The 27,602-nt window shown below is 38.5% G+C and overlaps 1 protein-coding gene across 1 annotated transcript in view; it reads left to right on the top strand.

Annotated features, from left to right (window-relative positions):
- Positions 1–19,095: 19,095 nt before the first annotated feature.
- Positions 19,096–27,602, top strand: part of TRPM5 (transient receptor potential cation channel subfamily M member 5) — a gene marked incomplete at both ends in the record, with an annotated part of 39,408 nt that continues 30,901 nt past the window's right edge. Inside the window, 4 exons of the mRNA XM_080345601.1 lie at positions 19,096–19,212; positions 20,150–20,330; positions 21,878–22,044; positions 25,275–25,455. Coding sequence (XP_080201727.1) covers positions 19,096–19,212; positions 20,150–20,330; positions 21,878–22,044; positions 25,275–25,455 — 646 coding nt within the window. The remainder of the gene's footprint in view (positions 19,213–20,149; positions 20,331–21,877; positions 22,045–25,274; positions 25,456–27,602) is intronic.

Below are 27,602 nucleotides of genomic sequence, written 5' to 3'. Positions count from 1 at the left end.
TCCTACCATGTTAATCTGCAACATGTGATAGCCTATTTCACATGTCTGGAATGGCATGGCATAGATAATCATACTTCTTCAGCAAGGCCCACTTGACAACCCACTTTTGACGTCTGGAGTCGTCAGTCTGCCAGTTCAGCATAACTGTGGTTGAATGTGTCTTTTAATTGCAGGTAGTTCACTAGAAAACTTCAGTGGGAGGTTAATACATGTGCAGTGCAAGGAATATAATACTAGCTCTGTGGCAGAAATAGAGAGTTTTCAAACAATAATGAGAAGATCTTTTTAATGCCACAAACAAAACAAACAAACAAACAAAACAAAGCAACAAAGAAAAAAAGGAAAAAAAAAAAGGGAAAAAGAAAAAAGAAAGAAAAGGTCCTGGGCAATGTCTCCTCCCCTGCCACTACACCTTTTCTCAGCAAGTAACCTCTCAGTGCAAACAAAATGGAAACTACAAAACTCAGTAGATAGACCACAGGAGAGCTGTGCAACAATGAGCTTTGCCAAACTGGAATTTCAGGTTGCTTTCATCTCACAAAATGAGTTTTCATTTTGCTAGTACCGTTCTAACAGGTAAAGCTGAACAATGGAACATAATTTAAGATCTTGCAAAAATTATTCTAACCTGTTTCATAATTGTGATTTAATGCCAAATTCTAGTCTCATGGCTGACCTTTTGCTAAGTGGGTTAACTGCAACTCTTGTCTTTGCATCTTCATATTCAGTGTCTCAGAAGCACAGTTACTTACATTAGCAGGATTTCATGTTTTACAGGGGCTATCCTAAGGCTAAAGCTTGTTGAATTTGTGCTCTGCATATCCCTGAGACTTTGTGTGAAGAACTGCACAACTTCTTCTATAGTATTGCAGAAGTACAAAAGGGAACATCAGAGCACCCTTGTCATCTCCCTGATTGATTGCCAATTACAAATCCAATGATCCAAGTGATAGCATAACTACTTTTTAGAAAGCACTTGCATGCACGCTGAGGCATAAACATTTGTTAACCGTGCTATTAAACTGCTGTTAAAATTTGAAACAAGTTGAGGGGCTCTGGTAAAGTGCCATTCAGTGAGAAACAAGGCTTATTGATTTCAGACTGTCTGCACCACATCCAAATCCTATTATCAGAAAGTCTGAAAAGACCATAACTGTATTTGTGTTGTACTCTGCAAAAGAACAATGTATAACCTTACTGCTAAATTACAAGTCTCTTGAAAGTGGATGTGCTAATCTCACAGATTCAGTGAAGAGGAAACAGCCCTCCGAACTCCAGGAGAACAGAAGTTGCTTTTTCTTGACAAAATCTATGACATAATGAGTTAATTCGTATTTGCTATGATTCAGAGCTCAATATAAAAATCCCGACAATTCATTTGACCTACAAAGCTTTTATTGTTTTTCCTTAAAAACATTAGTACTGCAAAATAGCCTTTACAATTTTATACACACACACACACATATATACATGTATATAAAATATTCCTGGAGGTCCCTCTAGTGGCTGAACTATCAAGTTTATCTGGTCTGGCTTAATAGGCTACAGGTGTTTTCATCTCATTTTTTGTAGATATTTCTGATAATAAATACTTTCTTAATATTGATAATCCTCCTTCTAAATAAACTGAAAGTGAAATAAAAATATTTGTCATGTGATGAAAAAAAAGAAAAATAATTGACACTTTAAGAACAAGGAAGCTAGTCCATACAGTCCATACAAAGCTCAGCTTTGCCATTTAACCACAGTCACAGTTGGTTTTGGTTTGGGGTTTTAAAAATAATTTTTACAGGTCTATTTTAAGACACAGAACGGTAATACCTTATTATCAGAATGTCCTCTGACACAGGAAGTCTTTCACATGAGAAGCCTCTCATGTTCAGGTATGACAATTGAACAATCTGATCTGTAAACCTCCTTTTAGGGTACATATGTTTTTAAAGAGAAGATGAGATACTCTCTGAGGAGTAAGCTTGCATTTGAAATTTGGAGTTTTTTTAGAACACAGAAACTGGGATTCAAAATTATAAGGTAAGGAAGGATAAAGTTTGCAGTAGACAGTCATTTGTTGCTACCTTTTTAAACCTAAGATACCTATGTGACTAACAGGCAGATCTCCATTTAAGTTCCAGGCTAGAATTGATCATGCTGGTCAAAATGCCTTAACAGGTATAGACGTACTAACAGTATAGTTGTGCAGAGATGCCATGTTTAACAACACAGCTTCTCACTACTCCCCCAGTTCCTCTAATTCTGCAAGAATAAAGCTGTTCACCTTAAGATCCCAGAAGCATCTACAAAGACTGAAACCTTAGAATCATCTGCTAGCTGTTATTTTCTCACCACTCCTGCTACAGGAACACTGTCCCTGAAGGGTATTCCCTAGACATCCCTTTCTCTGCTCAGAGGAGCTTCTAGCTCCTTTTTATTTTTTCCTCTTTCACTTGAGAGGCTCTTTTTACTGTACTGCTGTCCCCACTTCCAGCTGTGTCCATTTAATATTGATTGGCCCCAGACACACATGTCTGTTCCCAGTGCAGAGCTGGCTGGTCACAGCTCAACTGGTCCTCAATGGTACAAGTTACCTTTTTATAATCACATAAATGCAACAACAGAATTGTTCATCAAAGTGTTACATTTTAATCTAGGGAAGAAATAGGACGAAGTAGCTTATAGAAATCATCTTATTTTTGAATACAAGACAACTGATAATCTAAAGCGAGGGTGATTCAGTGACTTATTTTGATGCAACAAAAAACAAAATACAACTCATTCACTTATCTGCTATAAACGGAGTAATAATATGGTAATTTGATGCAGCTGGGGATCTGACCGCAGCATCTTTTTCAGTCCTGACCTACATGGTCTTTGCAGGGTCTTTTCAATATAGAGGGCCCTCCTGTCCAGTTTTCACATGGCGTAGAGTATGTTTAAGAGCAGATTAATCTATTTATATTACTTGTAAAACAATGGTCTGTCCTGCAGTAGTAGTTTAGGACTCCCAAAATGCTGGTGGCAGGGTAGAGAAGGAGAGAGTGTTTTCTAAGAAAAAGTCTTATGGCTTAGCCTGTGTTTCCCATTGAAAACATCTGTGATTTGACTTCTGTTAATAATCTAGGCAAACACTTGAAAGAGAATAGCATAAGATTTGATATTTACCGTTACAAGCAATGATACATGAAAATTAAGCCCTAATAAACTTAGTCGTTTGATGGGTAGCTGTTAGTGCAAAAGGAAAAAAAAAAGAAGAAAACAATTAATAATAGGCTGGACTTTAACTTGGTATATTACCCAGATTTTCCTGATAAATAATATAAAATTATGAAAGAAAGCACCAAATTTCTGTAAGTATATTGAATTTTTTAAAGTATATTCAGTCCTCCATCAAAGAGGAAAGTTCCAGTCTCTAACCTTGGACTTCAATGACCATACTTCAGCTCCCAGTTCTCCCACAGACTTCCTGCGTGACCTCTGGTGTGTCATTGTTCTTAATTGTGCCTCAGGTTCTTAATCTGTAAATGAGATAATAGCACTGTCCTCCTTCGTAGCTGTGATGATAAATGCGGTTGCATGTTAAGCACCTGGAGCTGCTGGAAAGAGGAGAAACAAGATTAGTCAGTACAAAGGTAGGGATGCTTTGAACAGCATGTAATGCTCTGGTGTGCAGACAGAACTAACAACATTGGGATTTTAAATGCAGACATTGTGTTCTGAATAGAAACACAAGCTTAACGGCTGCTGATACCACACAGCATTATGGCATTTGCCTTTGCTGTGAAACTTCACCATGTGAACAAACACAGAAATGGACATAACCTGGCTTATCAGCCATGTAGTAAGAGGCTTAGTTGTCACTGATAACACGGAGTTTTAAGTTATAAGCCAACCATTGTATAAAGAAAATACAAACACAGCCCATCGCCACATTAATGCCTGGGGTTAATAATCAAAGGAGGAGAAATGGAAATCTGTTGAGGGTGCAGCAATTCAAACATTATGTTCAAAGACACTGTTCAACTGAATGAACATTCAAATGAAAGTTTCACCTTATATAAGATACAGGAATGTAAGTATTAAGTCTCAGCACATACAATGGCAGAGTGAGCAAGACAGTGGGAAAGGCTGTATAAATGGTGTGATGAATTTGCGGTATAGCAGGTGCGTTCAGCAGCTTACAAAACTTTCAATCTGAAGCATCTGTAAGATAGTAATCAATTATGAATCTTTGTACTCAAGCATTATTTCCTTCTTAGCAGATTGACATGAAGGCTGGAAAGCTACCAGTGAGGGAGACAGATGCATGGTGTGATGACTGGTCAGAGTGGCCAGCAAGCCTTATTAGAACTCTCCAGAAAAGGTAATGAAACTGTGTAGGAAATGGGTTCATAATAAACACATCTACTTTAAGCAGATGGGAGAATATGCACAAAGAAAAAAGGTTTGCCTGATAGAATACTGCAGATTTAATAGTACTTAGAAAGATAAAAACATACAGGATTTCAACAGAAAAGACATTTGCAGAAGAACAGTCCAGAAGGAATGAGATGGTCTTACTCGGGATCTGGTACCTGAAGAGTTTAGCCTCAGACCCACTATTGCTCCTTAACTGTAGATTAAGCTAAGGAAACCACTCAGTTCTACCTACATTAGGGGAGAACAACTGCTTGGGCTATGACTTTCACAGTCTCAGCACCTAGCGCTTTCTGACAAAACTGTTAGTTAAATCTGCACAATAATAGCCAGTGCCTTCAACGCCTTCAACCTCTCCATCTGGTTCAGCTTTCCATGAATATTTCTTTATTACGGTCCTGCTTAATTTCAGCTTTTTATACTTCAAGCAACTGTCACTGTTGTAACAAAGATCAAAGATAAAGGACTTTTTATGACTGTGATGCAATGAAATTTAACACAATTGTATGTAAGCATTAACAGAAACATGGATAGTTAAAAACTAGTGACTTATGCATGTATAAAGGAAATTTTAAAGCAATTCAGAATAATTACACAAGTCCTCATGAGAGAAAAAATCTGCTGTTCTCCTGAACAGGTAGAATTTGGATATCTGACTGTTTTATGTTATTTTGTATTCTAAGAAAATGGATGTGTCAGAGATACATTTTCTTAAGGTTTTAGAAACAAAGCACAATGGAATCCAGACTTGCAGAAGAAAGGCAAATTTAAACCCTATGAAAACAGCAAAATCTGTATTGAGGACACTGAATATTTCTGGCATATATCAACTTCTGACAAAAAAAAAAAAGAGCCCCAATACAAACATAAGGGAGTCATACGACTTATTTTGATAGCAAGGGAGAAAAATATTTGAAGATACACACATTACTATGATTCTGAAAAAATTGAAAAGCTTGGGCTTATCTTTGGCTTCTTGAAAGTAACTTTGATCCACAGCAGTCAACTAAGCTGCAATAATTTATAGCAAAGGCTGTCTGCTATATACCTATAAATCCCCACAAGCAGGTTACCTAAGGAGGTATAGTGATGCAACATTTATACTCTAAATACAGAATAAATCCCTTAAATGAATTCACTTTTAAGACTTACATGCTGTGCACCAAAATTTGAAGTTATCAGTGAAGATAAGGAGACGGCGTTTGTTTGGACACCTAAATCATTAAGAGAGCATTTAGACTGCACACATGCTCTGAGAAATTTGTGAAAGATTTCTGTAGCTGGAGAAAGCACATGACTCTTCTCAAAGGGAATAAAGGATTAGTTACTGATGCAGTTACTCAACGTCCAAGTTATTGCAATAGTTTGAAAATTTAATTTAGAAAATACATTCACAGCTAAAACCCATTCCCGCTGGTTGTCTGTTTCTGATAATTGTATGCTCCACTACTGTTGCGGAGAAATGCTTATTATTTGCATCTCCATCTGTTTCACAGGGCTTATTTTCATCTAGCAGAAGAGCTGTCAGTATCATTATAAACTAGCAATATTTACTTTTATTTTCATAGGGATATGTGTGCCAAGAAATTCAGTACCACCTTCCTCTTCCCTTCCTCTTCTCAAATAGGAAAAGGGAGCAGCAGCAAACAGCATCGGTAACAAGACCCACCTCAGTGCAACTCATCCCTGCAGATGAATGGTCATGGCTGTTGCCAACGACAGGCAGTAGGTAGGATCTCTAACTATATTACATAAATTAAGAAGCGCTTGTGATTCAGCCAAGAAGAGATAATTACTTACCCAACATTTTCTTTCCCCTTCATCATGTATGAGTAATCAGCAGTGATATAACACAGTCATTGCTACTCTTTCTTCCTTTTGAATACCAAAGTATACAACAAACTTTTCACAAGCTATTTGTTGCTATCTTCTGTCTATGTTCTAGGTGCTTTCTGTAGTGTTTTTTTTTTTTCTGTTCAGTACTTTGGTTTTCTTACATAAGTAGTAGCTAACTTATTGTATTTGTCTTGTTCTGCAATTAGACGTCAGCAATATTCTACTGTTGTGCTCTGTCTACTGCTTAGACAACCTTTTAGCTTGTACTAGGAATAACCCTTGGAATCTTCGTAGACTCTCATATCTAGCTGATCCTTGGCTACTGTTTTGGCCTGATGTAACCAGACTGCAGAACTGTTACAGTCAGGCAGTTGTCTACTATGCAGCTGTTTCTGAGACAATGAAGCACAGGGTGGACCCATGACTCTTACTCTCCTGCACTGTAGGTTTCTGCTCTATGGGATTCTTCTACCAGCCCCATGAGTTTAAGAAATGAGCATGTGCTAATATAAATGTATGTTGTGCTACTCTGTTTTCCTTTTCATGTGTTTAGTTCTCTCCTCATCCTCAGCCCCTGAAGACAATTCTCAATAGTATCTTGGGGCACAAGATGATGTCTCCAGCTCTGTGTCTATTCTAATATTTGCTATTGTAAATTTCTCATGTATTTTTTTATTTTACAAGATTGCATTTGGAAGAGTAGGTTATCAGAATGTTAGGTGAAAGAGTTAAGGTAGAAAAAGCCCTCTTTATTTGAAGGTTTCTGATAAAAGGCAGTCAACTGCCTGTAAAGACTCTACAGTCAGAGAGGGTCACAGGGAACACAGCCAGAAATGCTGACAGGCCAGAGTTTACCTAATTTTATTTTTCATTAACTTTTCATCTTCATCTGGGAAAGCATCTTCTCCTAGTGAGTTTAAAATTAAAAAAAAAAAAAAAAGTAAATAATAAACGTGAAGGTCATCTTTGCCTCTGATAACTTCTTTGAACTTTGTAGAATTCTTTTGATTCTAATGCTCAAGGGAACTGCTCATGTAAATAAAATTAAGTACACACATTCTCAAAGCACTATGTCTATTATCTTCAAAACAGGCTTTTTAAGACCTTCACAGAAGTAAACTGTCTGCTAATTAGTATCACCCCAGATGACTACATAGCCTGCTTCAGTTTTATATTTAATGTTATTCAGCAGTTTACACATTTTTTTTTGTTTCATCAACATTATAATAATAGCCAATGTAGAATAGGTCATAGCATATCAATAGTAACAGCAGAAGTTATGCCTTTCTATAGCTATACTTTGGTAGCCAGTTCCATGGAGTTCTAGTTTTTAGCTGTTTTTATGAGACTTGTGGCAAGTGAGAAAGTGGCTTTTTAATCTTTTCTAGAATTGCATTTTGTAATTAGCTAGAAGTTGGATGTTCATCTATATGGGGTTTGTTCTTTTTTTAAACAAAGGTAAATAGCACTGTTATATGCTCAACATATAGCTCAAGACCCTTGTAATTGTAAAAGCGTTACCCCAGCTATGTTATGATTCAACCTTATAGTAGAAATATTAATAGGAATTCTGTTAAATTTCAAACATGAGTACGTGTGACAACATAGTAACTACTTAAGTGCCAGTCTCAGCTTTTGCCTCATAGACCCACGCTGTGATACAACCTGCAAGGAGATTGCTTGTGGATCTGGCATCAGCTGTGAAACCTTTTAACTTCCTGGAATCAAAAGCTTACTTGTCAGGGTGGATGATTTAAGCTTTTGTTTGCTTGCCTGAGGAACCCTGGGACAGCACCATAAAAGTACACTGTATATGCATATTTCTAGTTTTATTTAACTATTAAGGGCATTTTACTTGTGGCTTGATCATGTGGGTTACTTAGAGTAACTGGGACTTTTCAAAAATCTCTTTTTGTGACAGATAAAAATTCATCATCCCTTTTATCTTTAACATATTAAATATTCCATTGTCTAGATAGCCTGTCTGTAGACATGTTTATGGCAAGTGTACAGCAAGGCATCTCATTAAAGCTGTGGTACATTACAGCACTACAAAACTTGTCCCTGCATAGCATCATGTATTCAAGATCTGTAGCTATATCACTACTGTGATAAAACAGGACCTTGCACTTCCAGAAGCAATGGCATCTCTTCACTGAAACTGTGCATCTAGCCACCTCTCTGTAGAATTCCACCTATAGACATTGCATTGATATAGTGGTTGATTTTGTTTTGGTTTTCCCCTCTTATCACAGCAACCGGGATCTACAGGTATTGAAAAAGAACCCCCCAAACCACCCAACAGTGTTTTATACACTGTAGAAACGGTGGGGGAAGCATCTCTTGTAATAGCAAGATTGGTCTGTAATTGCTCTGAACAGAACCTGAAAAGGACCAAATTATGCTGAATGAGGCAGAAGCCAGTTTAACACAACTCAAGTTTGGCTCTTGAAGAGGAAGAGGTATTTCTGGGGCAGTCAGGAGGCATACAAGGCTTGATGGTTTTGTTGGCTGGTTTGACCATAAATTTAAACAGACCTTGATGAAATACAAACAAACTAACAAAAAAACCACTGTATGCTAAGAGAGGAAATGTTTCATTGCATATAGCTTCCTTACAGCCATCTGAGAAGAACAAAATTAATCTATGATTTACAAATCAGTTTGGTCAGTTATGGAGCAAACCTTTAAAGATGACCGGAAACTTTTAGAAATATTCTTGTTCATTCTTTCACCTTCAAGTTTCACCTCAATAAAAAGCAGAGGTTTCAAGCAGGAAAATACTGACCAGGGCAACACTTTGAATGTGTATAAACATGAAGAGTGAAGTGAAGCATCTGTTGTTCTGTTTCTCTCCTAGAGCATGTGAGCCTCTGTCAAGCACAGAATTCACCATGTTTGAAGATTTTCTTATAACCGGTTATTGCCGCGAGCACACCTGCCAGCAGAGCTGTTATAGACATAGGGAAAGCATATGCAGAAGGAACAGAGCCTTTTGTAAACAGTGAATTTGACAGACTTTGAATCCCTGTGCCAGCACACGTCTCTTGTCCATCAGCAGGCAGAGATGTTCTTTAGTATCCCAAACATATAAGAATAAGCAAGGTCCCTCTTTCCCCTATATGCCGATCAGTCCTTAACAAACTTAGGTCAACCATTTTCATCCATATGTCACATTCAGACACTTTCTTCTGTGCCTTGCAGTTTTGTAACCTCCTTGTTCAGTTGGATCTGATCTGAACCTATCTGATAAGGAACCTGAGGAAGAGTGGCGAAGAGCAAATTTGCTATGATTTACTGCAACTGTGGGTTAAAAATAAATAATATCCAGAGGAAAAAAGAAAGGGCAGGCTTCCTTGTAGTAGAAGAGAGGCATATATTTAAAACCTAGAGACTGGCAGGGCTTGCTATATGCAAGAGATCCAAATGTCTGAAAAAAGACTTAAAAAACACATCATACTGCATTCAGTAGGCCTGATTTCTAAATGTGCAACACGGCCCAGTAAACTCAGGTGCTGAAGCATGAGGCTTCCTGAAATTAACCACATCCAAATGCAACTTCAATTTAGTTAATGGAAAAGACAGAGATTCATGTCCTATCAAGGCAAAAATTTCAAACAGTAATGAACAATTTTGCCACTACCATTTTTCGCACAATGCGCTAAGTTAAAAATTGTGTCTACAGTTTTGTTATATTTAAGGAACAAAACAGACTAAATGATTTTCCTAACGTTTGGAGTTCTCAAAGAACACCTTGTGTATGGTTTATGCAAAAGCGATTCTTGGCTTTGAACATACTTCCCCTTTGAGCTTACAAAATTTGCCTAAAGCACTGACGAAGCTATTATAAATAGCAAATGATGAAAGCGGTTCCACAAGGAAACACAGTGAAGGGTTCTTTTCCCCTTCAAAAATTGCTCTTTTCTATAACACAATGCATGGCTAGAGGCATGGAATTGAAGAAAAAAATTGTACACATGACAAACTTGAAAAGAGATAAAGATTATTTCAGCATAGCTTGTAAAGTGGAATTTGTAAAGATTGTATTTAGCTTAATGATAGGGGCTAACTGCGAACTCAGCTGTTGGTATCAAGAGAAACATTTGTGGATTTTTGCATATTCTACAAGTATGATATATTAAGATCTTAATAAACGAAAAACACTAGCTGATCTGAGCAAAACTACACTAGGTGATTTCAAGACTTTCCAGTTCCCAAGTGGTGGTGGTCCTTTTTATTTTCTAATACTTTTGCTTTCAGCTGTATTCATTATGTCCTTCGCTTTCAATAATACTCATTTGCCAGTGTCTACATACAATCCAGCATCAACTAAACTTCTCAGGTATGGTTTCTCTCCTTCTGCCTTATCTGAACATTGCCCTTCCTGAAGCACTTGTTTTGAATTGGAGCTATTCCCACGTTCTTGTGTTTTCTTTCAGCATGAACTATGGCTGTGGTTTTGCAATACATTATGTTTCAGGACTTCACGTGTCATGCTGTATCCCACATTAGTGAACTGATTTGCTGAAAAATGACCTGGCAAAAATGAGTTCTTTTTAAGTGAACCAAGTCTGATTGACTGTGAGGCCACACAAAGAGCTGTATTGGCACAGCTTCAAAGTGGCATGCCATGCTGTGGGAAGAGAGTAGTAAAGGTCCAGGAGTATTTGAAGGTGGTGCCAGCCTCCCCCCCACACCCCATATACAAATGTGGTATGTAAGCACAGCCTGTTCCTTTATTTTAATCCAGCTGTGTTGCTGTGTGTTTTCTCTCCTCTGTTTCATCTGCTCCTTCCATTCTTTACTTCCCCGATGCCTATATTTCCCTTATATCACCTCTCCACCCTCTCAGGTTTTCTCCCCAGAATAAATCCACTCCTATGAAATTCACTGGCTGACATCCATATGCAAATTTCTGCAAACTCACTGAAAGTACGTTATTCAAATAGCCTACGGTGCTCTTTATTGTGTTAGGCAGATGAAGACAGAAACAAAAAAGACAAAGTACCTATATTTGCATTAGCATTTTGCACATTCATTTGTTAAAGGCTTGGCACTTACCCCATCCAAATCGAAGCACAATCCACTCTCACAGAAACTAAGGGGAAGACCCCTGCAAATACTTGCTTTGCCTCGCATCCTTGCATCCTGGCAACTACAGGAAGGATCTCACTCCAGAGGCATACCCTAAAAATGTTAAAACAGAGCCTATGCTAGTTCAGTAACAAGGCTCTTTTCCCACACAGCTTTTTATATCTTCTTGTTGATGGGGTTTTTAAAATAATTTTTTATCCCCTGATGTTTTGTTCTGATTATTGACTATGCACAGATACAGTAAAGAGGAATTACTTGAAATAACATTCAGTAACAACTGCTGTTCTAGAAAGGAAACTGAAAACACTGATGTTATTGAAAGCTTCTAGTGGGGCCAAGACAAATATATCTGGAAACTTAATGCAAACTTCTATTTTACTAGGCCAATTCTATGCTTCACTTCTTTGCGTGATTTTGCTTCAAGTTCCTTGTTTCTATTAATGTTTGCCCCTGTCTGGCCTTGTGTCAGCAAACTCATAAAATCTCCAGTTTGTGAACACATTCCCAAGGTTGCTGTCAAGTTCAAGTACTCTCTCTGCGCTAGTCCAGCTATGGAGAAACCTTCCCACAGGTTGTTTGTTGTGTACTTGTTGCATTCCTCCAGGTCTCATCTCTGTGGTTAATGCATTTTCTTAGCCTTCCTGTCTGAATGTGAAGGAGGTTTAGTGTACTACAGTTCAAGTTGCACTTGTCATTATGTCACATTTCTTTTGTTCCCCTTTTCTGTTTGTGCAGTTCTCAAAGATTTCTTTTGCTACAGGCATGACAAAGCCCTGTGCAGGACAGCTGGCCATGATTTCTACTGGTGTATTTCACCAGCCTGAGGTCTTCATATTTTATTTAACAATGCCTTGGCAATCATGGCAGATGATTCTGCTTTGTCATTAGGCTAAGATGCAGAAACGTTTCATGCATTACCAGAATTTGAATGTGTTAATTCCTGACAAACATCTTCCAAAGCTGCAACATAAATATAAGCAAGATAATGTTTATAATTGCACATAAATGTTTATACGTCAGTCTCTCACCAATATGTATGCATTTATTTTCCTTAACAAAGAAATATATGATGTGAGACAAAAACAAGTATATTCCCATAGCAGGTTTAGATATTTTTCCCTTCCCAGATTCTTGTTAATGCCTTCTCATGCTTCCCCTTCTCCATTGCATTTACCCTTGTGTAAAATACTGGTTCTGTTTCTTCACACTTAAATATACATGTCAGTTAGAGTTCATCCAGTTCATCTTTGGAACACATGCTGAAAATGGATATGAATTTTGCAGTCTTTACTCTGCCCTTCACTTCTTTGTTTTTCTTTATTCTGATCCCCTGCATCTGTGTTGTTCTCCATATTTATTACATCTTAATTCAAAACAGGAAAGAAAACATGGCTACTATTGGAAGCAAATAATTCCATTACACTGTTGCTGGCACTGGCCCAGTAAACTCACTGATGCAATTTTCCTTGAGTGAGTACTTGCACTAAAGTCAGTAGGAGCATTTCGATGAGTGAAGTTACATAAGTGTATGAGTATCCTGAGGATCCAAGCTAAGGGTGCATATCCAGCTGCTAGGGTTGAGATAACATGCAGGTTAAGGTCAAGTTCTTTCAATCACAGTATATAGGGCTTCATCACAATTGAGAATTGTGGCCTGGTTGCTTTACTTGCTCCCTAACCATTGGTATAAGGGTTTCATTCTTTCCAAGGAAGTATTTCTCCAAATGTGGTAACTATTGTATCCCTGGGCAGTCCTTGTTGCCGTTCTTCCCTTGGGCCTGTTACTTGCTGTCCTAGCCACAAATACGAAGAACACATCTTTTCTGTCATACTTTTTCACTGGTAGGCTATTATGTTCTCCTTTTCTCTTCCTGCAGTCTTCTCTGCTTTTGGTTACAAAATTCTGATTTGCTCAGGCTTTCCTTCTCTTTTAGTGCAAGATGTCTTTTCTTTTTGTTGCTCCTGCTCAAACCTCCTGCAGCTGGCCCATAATTCCCTTGAAACCTGGCACACAAACAGAATATTGCAGCTAAAGCTATGCTGTTTCACCTGCCCTGTACAGCACTTCTCTCTTGCAAGGGCAGCACAGCATCGCTCACTTACAATTGCTCTGCCTGTAACTCTTAGACCCTTTCCAACAGGACTGCAGTTTAACCAGTGGTATCCCATTACGTGTGTTGGAAGCTGATTGTTCCTGTTCAAGCATTGTATTTGTCTCCATTGCAGTTTCTCCCTTACTATTCACTTGCATCATTACTGTGAGTCCTTTTTTTCTGATCAGTATTTAAAGCTCAATTTTCATTAGGATTGGTAGCTCAGCCTGCACAGTAAGGGCACAGTAATTGGTATAGTTTTCTTTTACTCCACATCAAAGCTTCCTTTAAAGTTTGTAAACCAGTGGATTTGCTCCATCTGCCACTGAAGCTGAGGGGGGACTGTGTGACTGGTTTAATATCAACAATACTGGCCCTACTGTATTACTATCTTTAATCATTTCACCTACATATCTAGATGTACTCCTTGAGTGGGCGGAGGAATCTGATAGTGACTAAAGGCCAAGGTGTGTCCCAGCCTGCTGATCAGCGTACCAGCATGAAGGAGAATTCTTGCCACCGCTAAGTCCCGAGAGCTAATGATGACCATACGCCTACTCTCTTAATCAAACCATTACCCTTGAAGACAACAACTGAGGTCAAGCTATCCCTTGACTGGGCCCATTGTCAGAAGATATGTTTGAAAGGCTTTATTTGACCTCTCTTCTTTCCATAGACACAGCCTAACCCTTCTTAAAATCTAAGGGAAGGCTGTCCAGACCCACATTCTTGTCACCCATCTTGAGGCGAACCATCTGTCATTTGTTACCACACAAGGAAGAAGAGCTGCACATTCACAGTGGGCTGCGTGGCAGCAACAGCATCTGGAAAGAACATGTGGAAAACTGGGGGAAATGGCAACAGAAGTTGCTGGGGAAAAGAAGGCTGGGGAAAGAAGGCATGGCAGAAGAGGGGTGAGGAAGCAGAGACAGGAGGGAGAACAGTCCAGAAAATGAAGTGCATAGGTGTCCAAATGTTGCTCCGTGGTTCTGATCTCATCACCTCTTCTGGATAAATCTTTCAGGAAAGAATCTCTGCAGGGATCCTACCTGTAGATATTCCCTATAGCCATCACAACTGTCCTGCTGAAGTTATATCTCCCTGTCAGTTTCTTACATTCATGAAATCTAGGATGCCCAAATAGGAAGTTAGGACCATCCAAAATGAAGGACTAAACAACATTAGGAACTGCAAACTCCAACGCCACAAGCACTGTTTGTGCAATAGTACAATTCTAACAGCTCCCGTTTATGAGGTTAAAGAAATAATGATTCATGAGACTAGCTGACACCTGAACTGATTTAATTAGGCCATCTCTAATGCAAATGACATTGACTCACATTTCCAGATGTAGGTGGAACTGGCAGTTGTCTTTTCCTCATAATTGTCTTAACTTGCTTTGCTAGTTAGAAATAGTTTTCTAGGTTATATTTGCAGTCTGGTAATCATTAGAGGTACATTCTTTCCATAGATGTTTGTATTTGTAGTCAATGGGGATATCTAGGACAGAATTTGACCTACAAACTTACATATGTAGCAGCAACCTAGATAGAAAAATCTGTACTTAAATCTGAATCAGAACTAAAGTAAGATTGCTCGATGTATACATACGTACATAAATTTTAAAATATGAATGCACAGACTGGGGCAGCAAGATTTTTCTGGCTTATTCCCATCACCACTTCAGTGTTTCTGATTGCTTGCTTTAAAGTAAACTTTTAATCAAATTTAGTACAATGACATTCTCACAGATAACAGAGGGAAAAAACCTTTAAATATTAGGATTAAAAAACCAAAAAGTTGGAACTTTCTAAAAAGTTTAACAGAAAACAGTATATAGAAAGGGAGAAAATTATGAAGTACTAGACATTCCCCATTGTTTTTTCATCCAGCCATGTTTATAGCCTTTGACTCTTCTTTGCTTTCCTCCCTCCCTTTCCTCTTTCTGGCTATCTGCCTATTCTTTCCCAAGGCATAGATGTATTCTGGACCTTTTCAATTAAACAATATTCCGTGATGTTAAAGTGATGCAAGCTGACCACAGTTAAGCTGACTGCAGTGGAATGTAATGACTTTAACCACAAAGATTTGACCCAATTACTGTGACCCAACACACTTGCGATCTAGTACAGCCTGAAATCTCAAAGCAATAGCCCCTGACACTAGAGACTTATGTGAAAGCTGGAACCAAGCAGAACAAGCCTAAATTAATCCCAGGAGAAACACACTCCAAAAAACTGTAATTATATTGCATAGTTTGTTAACATATTTACTTTGCTTGTTAGAGGACACTGAGTGAGATGTCCTCAGGCTTTTTAAGAACAGGAATCTTAAAAATCCATGAGGAAATGTCAGAGCTGACTATATCTTCTTCTGAATATACATTCAAATATTAGGGACATAATGCAGTCTGTGTACTGACTGACCAGTATGCAGCAAAGCTCCACTGCAGTGCAAAGCAGTGATAAGGTGATGTGCAGTACCTGAACAGATCCATGCAGAGTTCTGCCTGTCACAGTGAGGGGTCACACTGCAGCAGCTGAGACAGCTATAGAGGAAGGTAAGGAACCATTTGATGTGTTAAGCCTTTGTGCTTAAGAACCACATCTGCAAATCTTACACAGCAGAGTTGTTTTCTGGTGATTTAATAACATTTATAATACAAGGAACTCCTGGTTTGGGGGTGTTTTGTTTTGTTGTTGTGGTGGTTGGTTGGTTTGTTTGTTTTTGGTGGTGGTGGTAGGGGTTTTTTGACCCTTGTATAGTATCTATAGAACAGCCTTTAAAATCTTCCCCACCCCTTTAAATACCAAAGCAGCACTTCCTCCTTGCTCTAGTAGCACCATTGGGTGGAACATTGCACTGATGTGGAACATTTTTCACCTGTACATTACTGCAATCATACTGAAAGTCACAGTATTCATTCCTTGGAAGTCAGACAACAGGTAGAAGATAAAGCAAGAAAAAACGTCGAAGTGTCAAATCTCGCTAAAAACAACCACAACAAAATACCACCACCATGCCCCTCACCCTAGCGTGTGTCCCCCCCCAACCCCCCCAAAAAAGAAAAAAGAAAAAAAAAACAAAGAAGGAAACTGCTTGGCATTGCTCCTTGGCTTTGTCTGTAAAAGCTCCTGAAAGCTGTGTGCAGAAACTTAGGAAATACCACTCCATAACAGTCCAGGATCACATCTAGTGTAGATTCTCCGTTCCATATAGGGCTAGACTATATTCTTGCATGGATACCATTCGGAATCCTGCATAATTTTTGGACTTGTTTTGCCATTCTGTCAGTGCCACTTTTCTGCTCTCGATGTTGGAAGACTTCCTGGCTTGGAGGAGGAACACAAGACTGGCTGTAGAAGATCATAACAAATTCCATTTAGATCTGTATCCCATCACAAACAGCAGCCTATGAGGATAATAAGTTTCTAATGTTGTGGTTCAGATTGGAGACGGGGTGGGGGGTGGAGGTGGGGGGGAGTAGTGCCTTCCTCACTTTTCAGTCGTATAAAATCTTGTGAACAAAGCTTCTGTTTCTACATCTTATCTACTTTTGTGTCTTTCACTGTTGTTCACTACCATTGAGAACCAGAATTCCTAAACTGAAAATCAAATAACCTGCTATTTCTGGAAAAAAATAAAATTATCCAAATGCAACAATATTCCTTATAAGTCTCAGCAGCTTAGTGTTTTTAGTCCAAAAATTAAATTTTGCAAGCTTAGCATCTAGAACTAGAGTTACAATTAACCACTTGGTGCCTATCTATGAGGCCAGATTAACTGTCAAGATTACTTTGTAAACTGGTATCTATTCTGAGTTCATTGCTTGTGTGTAGGCATAAATAAATGTGTACTATCTAGAGCAGTGATGAATGGTGACTAATTGTATCCTTTGAATTCAGTCCTGAATACGTTTTTCCAATCAAATCCTTTGTTCTGTCAGCAAGTTTCAGAAAGAGATTTCTGTAATTTAGAATAGTCAAAATGTGTTATTATGGCTCTGTATTAGCTATTTTTCCCCAGAATACTGTCTTCTGTGCTCTTCGGAGATAAATTTGCATCTTGAGTGGAAAAGTGGACTTAAAAAAAGTTGGCCTTCGCTGTGACTACCATTATTGGTAATCCAAAGAAGTTCTTTCAGGTAAGACTCTTAACTGGACTAGTCTGATATCCTAACATTCAGAATGAGTACTTAATTCTCTCCAGAAGTGACTAGCATGCAGGCAGGGAGAAGAATGAGAACAGCATCTTTAAAGCAGTGATCTCTGACAGAAGTTTGGGGGTGAGTACAGAGAGATGGAATAGCTGTAGGGGAAACAACTCATGAGAGGATCCATAGCCACTTATCAGAGGCAGATCAGAGAAAAAGGCAATTCTAAACAGTGTTTTCACAGAAAACATAAAAGAGAAGAAAATGGAGAGGCAGCAGTGGTGAAGCAAGCAGGATGCAGGCTCCCAAGAGACTTCCCAACCCAAGGGAATAGCTGGAGGACTTGCTCCCTCTACTGGAGCATCTTAATAGACCCACAAGAGACTTGCTAGTTTGACCCACTTCTAAGTCTGCAGCACATCCTTGGACTAGGAAATAAAGATTAATGCAGGGTTGATTACCATTGCTAGCTTACTATCTGAAGGATTTTTTAAAGGACTGAACACGTAGATGAAGGCAAACGGGAGAGAGCTATTTCACTGCTTTTGTTTTAAAAATAAACAAAGTAAGGCATACAAGTTGAAATCTATATTTTTCAAATCACAGTTATATCAGTTCAGTCAAACAGGAATGTAGGAAAAGCAAGCAGATCTTTCCAGTGTCTCATGTCATGCAGAAGAACAACTCATTATATGACCTTTGCTCTAGGACAGATTACTCGCCATCATTCCTGTAGCCACTTTATAGAGAAAACCACCTGCCTTTTTGAACTCTGTTCTTGTCAAGTACAGCCTGACATTAAATACAGAGTGTTTCAAAAAGATGGACCTAATTTCAAAGATATAGGGATTTTAAATCAGGTCCATCTTTTTGAAACACCCTGTACTTTGGCTTATGAGTAAATAACCTATTCCTACAGCAAACAGAGAGTAAACCTCTCCCAAAGTATCTTGAAGTGAATACAGTGTCATCACTTAGTTATTTAGTGTTTACATTGGATTATATAAGTCATAGTAGCACGATGCATAATGACATCAAGAAACCATGACTCAGACACTCACTGACACAGTTCTGCTCTTGCTTGCAATAGTTTGTGGCTGAAGGTTCTCTTTCTCTCTTGTAGAATTAGGGTCACCTTTGGTGTCCAAGATATCCCACATGACTTTGGACAGATTGCAGGATCTTGCAGCTTGCAACTCACCTCTCTGTCTGCTAAATGAGTCAAGAGAGCCCTACTCCTTCATGCCTTTTCATAGCCTAAGTTACATAGCTTTGGTGTGGAATCTGCCTCCTCTGGTATATAACATCCAATATTTGGTACAAACACATCCATTTTTAGCTGAACCTTATAAGCGTAATAGCAAAAAAAACCACCAAAAAAACTAAAACCTCAGCTAGATGTAAATTAATGGATTTTGTGGCCTCTCCAGTTTAAACAGCTTCTCATTTTCTAGTTTTCTGTCATCTAAGTGAACACCTTGGTCTACTGGCAATCACCTCATGAATTCAATGGAGGAAATGGAAACCAAGGTCAGCAGCAGTGACAAAGAAGAAGTTTTCAAAAGAGAACTACCATACTGCACAGGAGAAATAGACTTCACAGCTTCTGGGAAGAAACGTGGAAAGGTACAGCATTAGGGAGTTTTAACCCTTTAAAACTATTGCTGTTTTTCAGCTGCTACTTCTTAGCATTAAATGTAGAGACTGTAATAGTGAGGGTCAATATGCCACAGTGTGAGCACTGCACTGTACTCAAAGTAGGGACTATAGCTTCCTGAACATGAATGTGATTTAAAATAATGCCTATTAATATAAAGAAATCAATAACTTTATCTGCACTGACATGCTACAAGTACAGTTGATAATTTTTTCCTTAAAAAAAAAAAATCCATCATGTGCCTAGCTTCCTTCATTTTGCATAATTTCCCTGTTTTAAACTATTTCTGCCAAAAATTAATCACTATGGTTTTCAACATTTTACTTTCGAGCCACTTCAAGACTCTCCTTAAAGTTCTGTCTCTCTGCTCTGTTCATATGCAGAGAACAATGTACATGGACAGACTCAGCTCTTCACTGGTCCCTTCTGCTCTAGCATCAGAAATCTGCCTTCAGATTGTGTTTCATCGTGAAGTCCAAACATATACACATTTGGGCACAAAGCCCAAATATATACAGAACAGGAAGAAGCAATAGATTCATGTAATGTGCCCTTGAAAAAGAGACATGAAATCAGGCAAATATTTCAGCTAGTGCAGAAACACCTAAGAAAATTGTTGGCTCTGCTAGACTGCCATGGAACGGAGGGCAGTTCAAGACAAACAGCAGCATTGGAGGAGGGAGCAATACGTCAGTCTGCAACACAGAATCAGCCCATGGAACTGACCCAATTATACAGAAGATGAATACTAAATTCATCCTAGTATTTAGTTCTCTGTCAGGTCTCACTTAAATAAAGTTTTCCTAAAAAGTTGATGATGAAATCCCCTCTGCATTCACCATTAACAGTATCTCCTGTATTCTACTGTCCCGTTATTCATTGTTTTTTCTTTTTTTTTGGTTGAAGTTTATTAAGGTCCCGAGTACGATTCATCCTGGAATTATATTTGAAGTTATGCTCAACAAATGGAAGCTACCTGCTCCCAATTTGGTTGTCTCTTTAGTAGGGGAAGAAGAAAATTTCCAGATGAAGCCTTGGCTAAGGGACACCTTAAAAAAAGGACTTATAAAGGCAGCTCAAAGCACAGGTTAGTGCTGTAGGCTTTAAAGAATAACTTTATATTCCTACTGGATTTTTAACACCTAGCATCCAGCCATCTTTTAATGTCACTGGACCTGCTCACATGATTATTTTTGGAAGTTCAAGGCTTTGCTGAATGCAGCCTACACCCATATTCAAATAGCTTTGAAAATTAAAGTTTTTTAATAGAAATAACAAAAATAAGTTATTTAAAACCGAATTACTCCAGGCAACAATTCCTGAAGTATAAAATTACCTGACATTACCTGACATTATTCCCTTAGAGATGACAGCAGAAAGATAGCACGAGATGGGACCAAATACATTGTCCCTCTTTGGTGCAATAACAAAATCATTCTTAAGATAGCATAGCAATTTGACTTCAACAAGAGTGAATTTAGATCAAAAATAATAATTCTTGTTTTCTCCATTCTCACTTTTTAGCTATCAGTCAAAGTCATGTCACAATAGGTTTTATTTTTTTGAAGATTGCTTTCTTCATATCTAAGAGTTGAACAGACTTTGATAGTAAAACACTCTATGATTAGATTCAAGTTTAAACAAAAAGATATTTGTAATGTATAATACAAAATAACTCAGCTCACTTTCTCCCTGGCTGTTCACATTAATGAAAAGGGTAGTGAAAAGCATTTAAAACCAAAACCAAACAAATAAATGTCTGGAAATGTACATGGAACTGGCTTTCATTTAAGATTACATTTTTTCCCCCCATAGCTTTATGAAATTACCTGCAAAGTGAAGCGAAAACACCTGTAAGCATTTCAAAGCAAGTTCTTGGTTTAGCTTCACCAGTCCACAAAATATTCTAACAGTTTGGAGTTTTTTTGTAATGAAACAGACAAATACCAAAGCTCTTTTTGGTACTTCTGTACCACACAGATATTCTTGATCTCCAGCTGCCTTCTATACTTAACACTGAACAGCATCAAGGTCTCCAGTTCCTTTATGTTGCATATTTGAAAAAGGTTGGTTCTCAAAATTTTCACCATAATGACACTACTGTAAATCCTATTCTCCTGAAGAATTCACTTTCCAACATGCACAAGAACAACAGAAAGAGAGCACCAGATTAGGCAGGTTATGTCCCAGCTCTTCTGCTACGTGGTGATTGCATGGGACTGTTTGGTCCTCAGTTCAAGCCAACAACTTCCTACACCCTGTCCCTTTGCCCTTCCTCATGCAACAATCAGACCTGCTAGGTATAGGGATGTTTCCGCCCATAGTTGGACAGTAAGTGACTCTAGACTGGACACAGCATTCTTCATGAGTGCATTGACATCAGAGTAACGACAACAACATTGCACCACATGATATGTGAAGCCTGTTTGCTTGGGCATATAACTTCCTGTTTTCCTTATTAAAGTTATATATACTTTGTATGTATTTTAGTTCTAAAAGTTACAGTGCATCAAGACCTGTCTACAGTTTATCTAAAAAACCCCTTAAATCCAGTACTGCAAGTGATGCTACTTGACATAAAACCATGTTCAATTATAAAGAATTTGTCTAACTATTTTTAAAAAACAATTTCAGGTGCCTGGATTCTTACAAGCGCTTTACGTGTAGGAATAACAAGACACTTAGTGCAAGCAGTCCGAGATCATGCACTGGCTAGTACTTCATCCAAAGTCAGAGTGATTGCCATAGGAATAACCTCACTCAGAAAAATTCAGCACAGTGAAATTCTGGACAACACAAAGGTATTTTTTGCTTCTTTTACTCGTGAGACAGGAGTTCAGGAGTAAGTTGGAAGTAGTAGACAGAACAACGTTGATATAACTTAAAAACAAACCCGGGGTTTAAAGTGTGTTAGACCCTAAGGATGCTGCACCTTGCGTACTGTTTACTTGGCAGCAATTCTGCCAATATCCAGCAGGTGACAGCATTGGACATTAGCTCAGCGACCAGAGTAAGGATGACCATCAGGGAAAAAAATCACGTATCATAAGATACCTTTAATATTTTTTTCCGTTGTCCACTTACTGCAGAAGCACTTACTTCAAGCTATTTCACAAATACTGTAAAAAGTTATTTTCTAGTGCAGAACACAAGCCATAAATATTTCAAGACCAAGTTTCCTTGAGTTGCTGTCTAATAAGCAAAAACTTGCTCAACACACCAGGCCAAAAACGCTAGTCGTGCAGAATTGTGTCTAGTTTTTGAGAGTTCTTGGAAAGCAAACAAACAAACAAACACAAACCAAACACAGGAAAAAACCCCACCTCAGCCAACAAAACAGTTGCTGAAAATGTGAAGACAATTTGATCTGTATTGTCTTGAAGGTGGAGAAAACAAAAATATGTCATGACTTTCTTGTCACTGGATATACAGTCTGTCCTAAGCAGAATATTATAACAATAAAGTAGGCGTGTAATGGCAATGAATGACAGTTCCTCTCTGCTATTTTACTTTCCAGCAGAAGCTAAGAAACAAGTGACAAACACAGCCCTTTGAACTCATTCCTAGTTGTTCTCTCAGGTAGGCTAGCAAGTACCAGCTGGGATACTGCCAGACCATATCAGCAATTTCTTGTCATTGGGCTTCACCTCTTCCCACCTTTTTTGCTGAGAACAACTACCTGTGTGCCCTACCTGGTGGGAGTCTTGAGCTGGAAGACTTTAACCTATTTGTGTGGCTGAACTGGTCTGAAAGGATCTGAGAGGAAATAATTCAGTTCATTGCATTTATGAATTTTGTTCGGGAAAGTTGCTTTGGCTAATGCAAGCTATTTTACCTCCCCCACAGGATAAGCCATTGAAATGCATCTGGATCTTTTCCCACCAGCAGCTACAAAACAAGTGCACTGGTCTTCTTACTGCATTAGATTTTCTCCCCTTTAGCTAGAGCCTGAATTCTTTGTCAAGAGATATTTCATGTAGAGTGTTCCTGACCCTATGGCTTCTGGCACTGCTTCCATCCAAAGACATTCTGGATTTTAATCAGTAACTTTAAGACAAAGGAACTGTAGACAGAGGTGTTGATCTAAACCCAGTTCTCTTTATACTTGGCACTAACACAAGCAGCTTGTTGTATAAAATAGAGCTAACAATCCACACTACCAAGGAATAAAACAAGCCCTGAAATCAGTGGATCCCTTCCATCTCTTCTATGTTAATGGTACACTTTAAAGATCATTGAAAGATCACTTCCACATTTTCAGATAATACAAAAATCCTCAAGGGCCTTTTCAATTGCTTGTTGTGCCTTCATGTCCTAATCAAAGGCCAGATTTTTGTTGAGTATGTTTAGTGTTACATGGCAACAGAATATAGTCATGCCCTCTGCCAAAACAAAATTTGAAGGCAAATGAATTGCGTCAAGAAGCTTTCCCCAACAAATGAGAGACAACAAAGAGGCAAAAGAAATTTGTGGCACTTGTTCACTGTAAAGGACAAGCAAATTTACTGGTTTTTTTTTCCTGGAATAGCCTCTGATGTTCCTACACATCCCAGAGCTGATGACAGGGAAAGAAGCCATAGGAACACACCAGATTATAGCCCTTTTCACCTTGATTTGAAGGGGGTTTCTCCAGTTTGACTGTATACGGCTTCATTTCAGAAAGCCACTTAAGGGCACACTATGCAGTGTGCTCAACCCTTCTTCTCACAGCATGAGGGAGCTTGTCCTCTGGGTTACTTAATGTTTTTAGGCATTAGTAGTGCTGCTATGAGCCCCTAGTGACATGTTCACTGCCCCTATAACATTAGTCTTAGCTTTGGCTGTGGAAAACAACCTGGATAACCCTGGGTTGAACTTCCCCCAGGATTCAGCTGGGCACCTGCTCTTTCTAGAAGACACTGTCAAAAGCTGAGATTAAGAAAGGCTCTACGTAAGATCTGGCTCTTAAAAACCAGAACATAAATCTCTCTGCCATACCTTAACAACAACTAGGTTACTTGCATAGTTGCACTGCTATGACTAGAAAGGCTTTAAAACTTGTTTGTGTCCACAAAAATTAGTGGGAGGAAAATGCAATACACAGGCACAAGAGCCAAGCAGACTGTCTGCATTTTGTTCATCAACTCAAAGGCAGCAGGAGTTGGAAAAGAGGTGTGATAGAAGGAAATGCAGATTTTAAACTTGCTTTAATCTGGTTTACTTGCAACAGAACAGTGAAGAATGAAATGAAGATTAAGCAGGTATTACAGCCTGGCTTGCAACTAGGAATGATGTATCAAAGTTGATGTGCGACAGTGAAAAGTAAGATTTATTAAGGAAGTGAGGGGAGCCTGAAAAAGCACGTGTATGGAAAACCATATGTAGCACAATCCTTAGAACAAGAGACCATAATTGATGTTCTATTTTACCCAGATAGTGACTTTATGCAAAAATTCACTAATGGTTTCAAGATATAACATCCCTCACCCAAATAAAAAATAATAAGATTGCACTTTTCTAAAGTATGTCACTCGCTGTTTTAGAATGCAATTTCCAGACTGAGAATGACCATTAGACCTCACATAACCCTGTCAATTGCATAAAGCTGCATTTAAATTGATAAGGACATTTAGCAGGCTATCTTAACTACCAGGCTAAACATTGAAAAAACACTACTGAAATGAATAGGTTTGCCCTTGTTTATACTGACTGAGAATTTAGCCCTCCAAGACATTACAGCTTCATCCACAATTATCAGGTCTCATGGCACTTTTCCATTTGTCCAACAAACATTTCCAAAAGCTCTGAATGGATGCCTGCATTCCACACAGGATGACCGATGTCACTATATTTTGCAGGGCCCAAGAGGGAAACTTCAGGGACTTCAGCTTCCAGTCCTGTCAAATCTGGCACCTTCTCAAATAATCTATTCAGGTGTCTCAAAGGTGGTGTGTTATGTCACGGTGCAGACAACAAAAAGATGGCGATGAAGCACATAAAAACACGGACTGTGTTTTGTAGAGAACACTAACATCTCTCTTCCGCTCTCTAGAATGAAAGTCTTGTACGCTACCAATCAGATGATAATATCCAAGGCCCACTGTTTTCCCTGGAACACAACCATTCCCATTTTATTTTGGTGGATCACATAACACCAGATGAACCAGATGGAACCACTAAGCTACGTCTCGCCTTGGAGAAGCATATTTCAGAACAGCGTACTGGATATGGTGGTAAGTAGACTCTATATAGGCAAGCTAACTTTAATACTGATATTACAGTGACATTTGTGGGCCCTTGGTTTTATCAAAGGCAAGTCAAATTCTCAAACTGGACAATCATCTACATAAGCAAGATCAAATGAACACAATTGTCATTATGTAAGAGGCAGAACTAAGGTGACTTCTGAAGCTGAGGAAGCTGTTCTTTAAAGCCTGATTTTTATTGCATCTCCTTAAACACAGCTCAAAGCCAGTCTTCAAAGCATTATTCAAATTGCCTTAAAACACAACAAATGGAAAATAAATCCAGCTTTCAGAGCCTTAACCAGTGGCTGTAAGAGTTGGATGTACATGGTTGTATACTTTTATCCCTTCTTGCACACAGGGTCTTGAATTGCTTTCACACTGGAAGAAGAGACTTCTTCCCAAGCCCTCTAAAATATTTTAAGCCGTATTTATTTCAGGATAAAATCTTATGCTGGGTAAAACAACATAGCATCTCGTGTACATCTAAATCTGTGTGACCTTTGTTTATAATGAGAACTGACTATTGGACAAGCCTCCTATTGCTATTTGTGGAAAGAATTCAGTTGCAGTGCTAATACAATTACTTTTATTATACTTTTCTTTTGTTTCTGTAATACCTGCAGCGCTAGCACAGCTGAAACAGAAGGGAGAGCTCAATTACTTCAACTTGTATGCATCAATGGAATACTCAGTTACATAGCCCATGGTATGGTTGCACAAATGTACCTGAGAGCGTGAATGCAGCTGAAGAATGCTTATCTGGTGACTCAGATAGGAAAGGCCATGGGTGGACTGAGGCTGCAGTGCTGAGAGTTAGAAAATAGCCTCTTTCTGCCTGAAAACCCAATCTGAACAAATCTCAGTGGAACAATTTTCTGACAAAAAATGCTGATTCATTTGACAAATATTTCACTGGAACATACTGAATTCACTGATATCTTCTATAAACAAAACCAATGTCGTTCTTTTATATTCAAGCTGAGCAAAGCTATGCAACTTTACTGAAGTAAAACACTTTAGTAAGGTCATGCAGAGTTGCATTATTTAAAAAAATTACCTAGAAGTCATTCAGAAGAAATTTTTGATGTGCTGAATATTCTTTGCAGTTCAGGACTTCCCACGTTCTCAGCATAAAGTCAGAATCATTCCTCCCCCGCTCGCCCCCATCTCCTTTCAGTGCCACATTTATCTAAATGAAGAATATTTGAAGCCATAAACATATCTTGAGGAACCTGTAGTCACAGAAGTCACTCTTCAAACTAGAACATCACCTTATTGAGGTATGGCAATAGTATGCCATTCACTAAAACAAATGAAGTTACTTGCCAATCATGTCCTGGTTACAGCTCAGATCTACATTATCTCTGTAGTCACCCCACAACAGATCCCATGAGTAGTAAGTGGTGATCTGTACACTGCTCTGGGAGACCTACAAAGGGAAACATCAAAAAATTGTTTGAACCAAATGCTTTTTATCTTTCAGCTGAAAGAGGCATTCATCTCATGATGCTACTATTTTGATGTATGTCTTTTAGGCCAATCTATAGTCACCTTTGGATTACAGAGTTCAGCATTTACAGCATAAACCATCTAGAAATAATTGGGCCCCTGTGGGAGGATGGCAAAGGACATGGATGCCTACATAATTTCTTCACCTGCTGCCATGACATATATTATATATTTAGTTAGGATTTCTTTTATATGTATGATTATGTTATTAATAATTGCAACATTAGACTGTGCTGAATTAAATTAAGCTGTTTAACCAGAGTAACAAAGAGTATATGGTTCCTATCAACTCACATCTGACTCATCTTACCCTAGTCAGCTTCTTGGTGTTCTTAAATCCTCCTTTTATCAGGCGTTTCTCCTGAATTCCACTACACCTTCCTGCACGAGCATAATACCTGGGACAAACTGGCAGCTTTTCACTCCTAACTGTATCTTAATGTAAATAATGGTAGCTGCCTGTCTGAAAACCTAACAATCTTGCCTTGCACCCTAATGCAGCTCCAATACTCCACTATCTGATCACCTTGCAGTAAATAAATAAAGTCAACAGTGCTACAACATACCGAAGTGCCAATATCCATATTTTGCAGCCGAGGTGTACTGAGGTGAGAACAGACTGG

The sequence above is a fragment of the Nesoenas mayeri genome, assembly GCF_963082525.1.
Source record: "Nesoenas mayeri genome assembly, chromosome: 5".
In the NCBI taxonomy this organism is placed as follows: domain Eukaryota; kingdom Metazoa; phylum Chordata; class Aves; order Columbiformes; family Columbidae; genus Nesoenas; species Nesoenas mayeri.
This window is presented reverse-complemented; position numbering and strand designations above follow the sequence as displayed.